General features: G+C 49.7%; 1 protein-coding gene across 1 annotated transcript in view; it reads left to right on the top strand.

The window, feature by feature from the left end:
- The first annotated feature begins 285 nt into the window (after nt 1-285).
- The window catches only part of FRMD3 (FERM domain containing 3), a 298,912-nt gene continuing 293,093 nt past the window's right edge, over nt 286-6,104 (top strand). Inside the window, exon 1 of the mRNA XM_037797263.1 lies at nt 286-616. Within this exon, the coding sequence (XP_037653191.1) occupies nt 470-616 (147 nt within the window). The 5' untranslated portion in view covers nt 286-469. The remainder of the gene's footprint in view (nt 617-6,104) is intronic.

Here is a 6,104-nt window from a genome sequence, read left to right as displayed (position 1 = left end):
AGGCGGCTGGGCCCAGCCTGACGCAGCGGCAGCGGCGACGGCGGAGCAGGCCACCACCCGGGCGCCCGAGCCACCCTCACCAGCCATTCCTCCGCCTCCTGCTCCCCGGACTCCGCGCGCGGGGGAGTGTGTGCTTGGAGTGCCAGCCTGGGGTCACGAGCCCTGGGCATCCCTCCGCGAGCGAGCCGGGGTGGAGGGAGGCGCACGAGCGCGCGCGAGGGCCGGGGGCGGGGAAAGCAGCGGGCGAGGCGGAGGCGGAGGCGAGGGAGGGGGAGGGAAGGACCCGCCTGTCGCACCCGGGCCGCCCGGCATGTGTGGCCGCAGGCGCCCGACGCCGCCGCTGTCCCCCGGCTGAGCCGCGCCCGGGACCGTGCGTGCGCCAGTGTGCGCGCGAGTGTGTGTGTGTCCGCGCGGGTGAGCGCAGCGCCGGCCCAGAGCCTCTCTTGCTCGCTTCTCCGGGCCGCGGTGCATGTTCGCCTCCTGTCACTGTGTGCCGAGAGGCAGGAGGACCATGAAAATGATCCACTTTCGGAGCTCCAGCATCAAATCACTCAGCCAGGAGATGAAATGCACCATACGGCTGCTGGACGACTCGGAGATCTCCTGCCACATCCAGGTGCGGGTGGCGCGGGGCGAGGGCGCGGGGCACGCGCGGGGCAGGTGAGGGGCCTCTGCGGGTGGGCGTACGCGGGCAGGAGCGAGGGATCAACTCGGAGGTCTGTGCTAGAAAGCCAGATTTTGCTTCCTTCACGCTCTGAGGCTGGGAGCCCTAGCCTTGGATGGGGGCACGGCCCGGGCAGGCGGGCAGGCTCCAGCGCTCGTTGTTCGCGCCCGGGTTGGTTCCCCTGGCATGCACACTGCGCTCACGTCTTGCTGCGTCCAGGCTAGGGGCGCAGGGCAGCTGCCTCCGGGGGCGCCCTGATCCCTCTGACCCCTACCCGGACAGGAAATGGGAGCTCCGAGAGCCGAGAGGGACACCTGCATGTCGCCCACACTCCTTTCGCCCTTCCTCCACGTGGAGAAAGCGTGTACCAGCCCGGGTTCACTCATTTCTCTCTCCCTCGTCCTGGCTCCAGAGGTGCCCACAGCCCGGGGACCCCGTTTCATCTCCTTGCCGCCCCCCTCCGCCAGTGGCCTTTACTTCTCACGGGGCGGCGGCGAAGTTTCCAGGGAGTGAGAGAGGCCAGGCAGCCTTGGGTTGTCTTGAGGGATGGGGCGCGCGCTACGCCGGACTGTAGTTACCTCTAAAGGAATCCTGTAAAGTCTTGAGTGTTTCAGAAGAAAAAAGGGCTTGTGAGGCCGGCAGAGAGGGAACCCTGCAGGACCTGGGTCCCCGAAAAAAGCGTCCTTTGGATTCTTAGTGGACATTAGTTCTCGCACAAGTAGGGAGAGAGGGCGGCATCTTGGCGGGGCAGCCCCATCCTCGGCTAGTAAGTGCCTTTGGGCTTGCAGGAGATGTAGCAAGAGCTGCAACGGCGTGTGTGTGTGTGTGTGTGTGTGTGTGTGTGTGTGTGTGTCCGTCCGTCCGTTCGCGCGTGCGTCCTTGTGCGTGTGTATGTAGACAGGTGTGCGCCCCTCTCCCACGACCCCAGATATGCCCGGCTAGGTGAGCACAGTCTGGAAAGGTAGCTTCTGACTTAAAGCTGTTTGATTATCTCTGGGATTTCTTCTCGTCTACCTGAATCTTGAGGCTCCAGGACTGAGCTGTTTTGTTTTGTTTTAAATACAGGGCACACCGGTGGGAGGTGAAGGGGGCAGCGTCTCCCAGTGGCAGGAATCCGCTCCTGAGCTGTGATCTCCACAAATGAATGAAAGGGCTTTCCTGGGTTTTCTTACTAGTGGGAGTTTGTGAAATGGGGATAGTCCCACTAATTTGTAAGCTGACAGCTGGGTGAGTTTGAAGGCAGGAACGTGGTGCCCCATGATCTCCCAAGAGAGTAGGCTCCCACTCAGTTTTCTGGAGGATCTTGAATTTCATTTTGAGCTAAGCATCACTGCCAAACTTAATAATAAAAGGATTAGCAGGATAGGCAGTTTTTCTGCTGCCTCAAGGGTTGCACAGAAAGGTTTGGCATGTACTGTCTTGTGAAACAGAGAGAGCCCTTTGTGCACTTAAAGTTATAAAGTGAATGTCCAGGTCATTTAACTCATAGTGAATATGGAGATGATGGTGGGGCCAGAGGCACCAGAGTGAGCCTTCTGAGTTCTCCTTTGCTCTCTGCCTGCCCCGACTCACTTGGAATGGACACTGTTGGGTTTTTTCCGCCCATCAGGAGTAAGTCTTCCTTAGCATAGATACACTTTCCCAAAAGGACAGGTATTTATTGTCTGGCGTTCTAGGAAACAATACACATAGCCAGTCTGATCAATAACAGTTTGGAAAGTTAGCATTTGTATGCCCCAACCGATGCCAAAGAAGTTAAAATGCTGTATCCAGCATTTTAAGGAAGATAAGTGAGATAAATTAAATGACTTTACTTTGATAATTATGGACCTCATCTCTCCCCAAAGTATTCCAAACCCAGGAACTGAAATTTCACTTCTGGGATATCAGGTCACACACACACAAAATTCCATTTGTTTTGAGTGAGAACAAAAAGGATTAAAAAAATTTTTTTGGAGTTACCAGTACATGCCTTGAGAGAATCCATCTGCCTTTTCTTCCTTCCTTTCTTGATTTATTTCCTTCTTCCCATAGAATCACAAAGTTAAAGGACACAGGGACTGTCCCACTCATCTTCCCTCCTTAACCTGCACTCATCTGTCTGCAATAGGAGCCAGAGTCCCGGTGCCTGCTTGATGCTGGAGGCTATGTAGGAGCAGCAGCAGCTCTCCAACATGTGTTAGTTTCCCTGATCACCAGGAGCGCTGCCAGTAGTTCTCAAACTAAGTGGGGAGACTGGAGCAGCCACACATCATCAGACTGGGTTCCTTGGTGAGTGTGCATCCCAGATTGAAAGAAAAGTGAACTGTGAAAACAGGTTCCTCTGGCAAGGTTCTGGTGGGTGGCCACAGGTGATGGATGCAGGGGATGTTAGAAAACTTCAGGGTTGTTGTTTGGGACCTTGGAATTAGGTGCAGCTGCTATTTGTTGAGCATCTCCCGTGTGCTGGCCCTTTATCCCCGTTACAGTTTATCTCTACCACGCAAGAGTGAGGTAGGGATTATTCCCATCCTACCTATCCACCTCTTACATGACTTGCACAAGCTCAGCCACAAGCTTAGGTGACTTGCCCAAGGCCATATCTCTATGAAGGGGTGGAGCAGCTGGATCTCCAATCCAGGATCGTCTGGATGCCCTTGATATATTACCCCATAATTATGATACCTGAACTTTCAGTGGAATGACAGACACTGGAGGAGATAAATCCAGGGTAAGGGGTTTAACCAGTGACTGAAGTTCATTTGGGATTCATGATCTTGGGTCTCATGATCTGAACAATCCAAAGTGACCCTCCCTGCCAGTTTGCAAACTTAATACATCCAACGTCTGGTGGCAAGGCTGGCATCCCAGAGCTGATGGGAATATCACAATTGGAAAATCACTGGAGCCATCTCTCTCCCCTATCCCAGCAAACTTGGTGTTTGCTTTGAAGGAAACTCTACTCTTAAATGGTCTGTTAGATTCTGTACACCGTGTTCCTGTATTTCAGACTGTAGTACCCCCCAATTATGCCTGTGCATCAAAAGGTAAAGTCTGAACTAAACCAGAAGCCAGGTGGAATTGCGTGGTTGTGCCTTGATTTATAGAGTCTGATGGTGAAGGGGCCTGTGTTTTCTTATATGTCAGTGTGGCTTCCATGAGGAGGGACAGAGTATTTCTCTTGGCACTCCTCCTCCCTCACCCCAGATGTTTGCATCTACCACCGTATTGATTATTTGAAATAGCTTTTACAAAATAATGGCCTTGAAATATTCCTTTTCCAAAATATATAGTTTTGATGGTGTTTTGGCAAAAAAAACTTTCAAACAAATAACCTAGTGGCCCAATCTTGGCAACCTGTTAGCTAGTTTCAGTGGGAGATGCCAGAAGTCACTGGCTCTGGCTCTTTTTGCGGGGTCTAGGGCACTGACTCGGCAACTGCATTGTATCATTTGCATGTGAATGTTTAGTCATTTGATGGTGTGAGTGTGAGCCCACAAATGTGTGCTGTTTACCTAAAGGAGAGTATGACCTGGAGGGCAAATGGCAGTAGGGTAGGCGAGGCATTCCAAATAGACAGGGAGTAAGAGGAGAGTAAGTGGTTGTTTTAGTTTGCTAAAGCCACCGAAATGCAGTATACCAGAAATGGAGTATACCAGAAATGGACTGGCTTTTAACAATGGGGATTTATTAGCTTACAAGCTTACAGTTCTGCAGCTGTGAAAATGTCCAAATCAAGGCATCATCAGATGATACCTGAACTCCTCTGTGTGATGGCAAGGCAGATGACAGTGTCTGCTAGACAGCATGTCATGTGCCTTGCCATCACACAGAGGAGTCCAGGTATCATCTTCAAAGTTTTGTTGCTTCCAGCTTTTGGCTTCAGTGGCTTCCTCTCTGTTTTGGTGTCTTTCTCTCTGTGTTTCCATGTCTTATTCTTTTAGCTTCTGTCTCTGAATTTCATCCTCTTATAAGGACTCCAGTAAGAGGATTAAGACCCACCTGGGGCATGCCTCAACTGAAATAACCGCATCGAAAGTTCCCACCCCTAATAGCGTTACATCCACAGGAATAGATTAGTTTTAAGAGCATGATATTCTGGGGTCCATAAAGCTTCCAAACTATCACAGTGGTTGAGAGCTTATGTTCTCAAGCTCTGCTTACTTGGGTCTGAACTCCGGTTCTGCCAGCAACTACTAGCCTGGTGACTTTGGGCTTCAGTTTCCTCATCTGTAAAGTGGGGGTAATAATGGCACAGATCTCATGGGCTTATTGGGAGGATTAAATGAGGACTAGATGTCAAGTGCTTAGCTCATAGAGAAATTGAAAAAATATTGGCTATCTTCATATTATGCGTAGGTATTTTGAGATAACCTAAGGAGAGGAAAGGCTTTGATTTAGAATCCAGTGACTTTAATCCCAAACTCCATCACTTTCTAATTGTGTGAGCCCTTACATAAGTTACTGAGCTTCTGGTTCTTTATGAACAAGTAGCTATGAAGTAGGTCCAATAATTCCTCAATTTCCAACCTCCATTGGGTTGTTAAGATTACATATGTAAAAGTATTTTGTAAATGTTAAACTGATCAGTCAAATGTAGCATACAATTTTAATTGATTTAGTTAGGAAAGAAAGGGATGGGGTAGTTTCCATGCTCCCTGAACTTCTTATCTGTCGTAAGGGGAACTGAATGATCACATACAAACATACCTATGAGCGAAACATCAGGCCCCATCCCTGTCCTGCTGGTGAAATTCAAGCGACGTCCAGCTGACAGCCCTTCCTTTTCTGCTAGTAAGGACAATCTAGTACTTTATCATACTCATCGAGAATGCCATTCAGAGTCCGTTGAAAATCAGACAGAAAAGGAATAGAAGGGGGAGGGATTTGTTAAATGCTCTGGCCCAGTTCTGACATGTTTGGCCTTAGATTACATGGGCCAGTACTTTATATTAAGAATATCCTGAGAAAAATAAAAGTAATGTTATCTTGATGGTTTGCTAAGATCTTATCTCTTGATGTCCTCAAAGCAAAGGCAAAGAGTATTGACTGCAGAGAGAATGCAATACTGTTAGCTCCAAACCATTTGGACAGCTTATCAGCTAAGATGCTTTTAACTGCATTGTAACAAATTCTGATTCAGACTGGCTTTAACATTTAGGAAACTTACTGGTTTATGTATCCAGAAGTCCCAAATTAAGGGCTTAATTCAGGGCCTGTAGTCCTGTTTCTCTGGGAAACAGAGAAATAGTCTTTGTGATGGCTTCATCCTCAGATTGGCACTGAGATGGTTGTAACGGGCTAATTCTCACATTTTCACAGGGCAACATTCAGAGGAAGTGGGAGGCCACTTCCAGCTCAGCATTCCAAGCAGAAGTCTTGCAGTCATTCTAATTGGACCACCTAGGTCACATGCCCAACCTTGAACCAATGACTGTGGAGGAGGGGAGGGAAGAGAATG

This window comes from Choloepus didactylus, chromosome 10, assembly GCF_015220235.1.
Source record: "Choloepus didactylus isolate mChoDid1 chromosome 10, mChoDid1.pri, whole genome shotgun sequence".
Lineage (NCBI taxonomy): Eukaryota > Metazoa > Chordata > Mammalia > Pilosa > Megalonychidae > Choloepus > Choloepus didactylus.
This window is presented reverse-complemented; position numbering and strand designations above follow the sequence as displayed.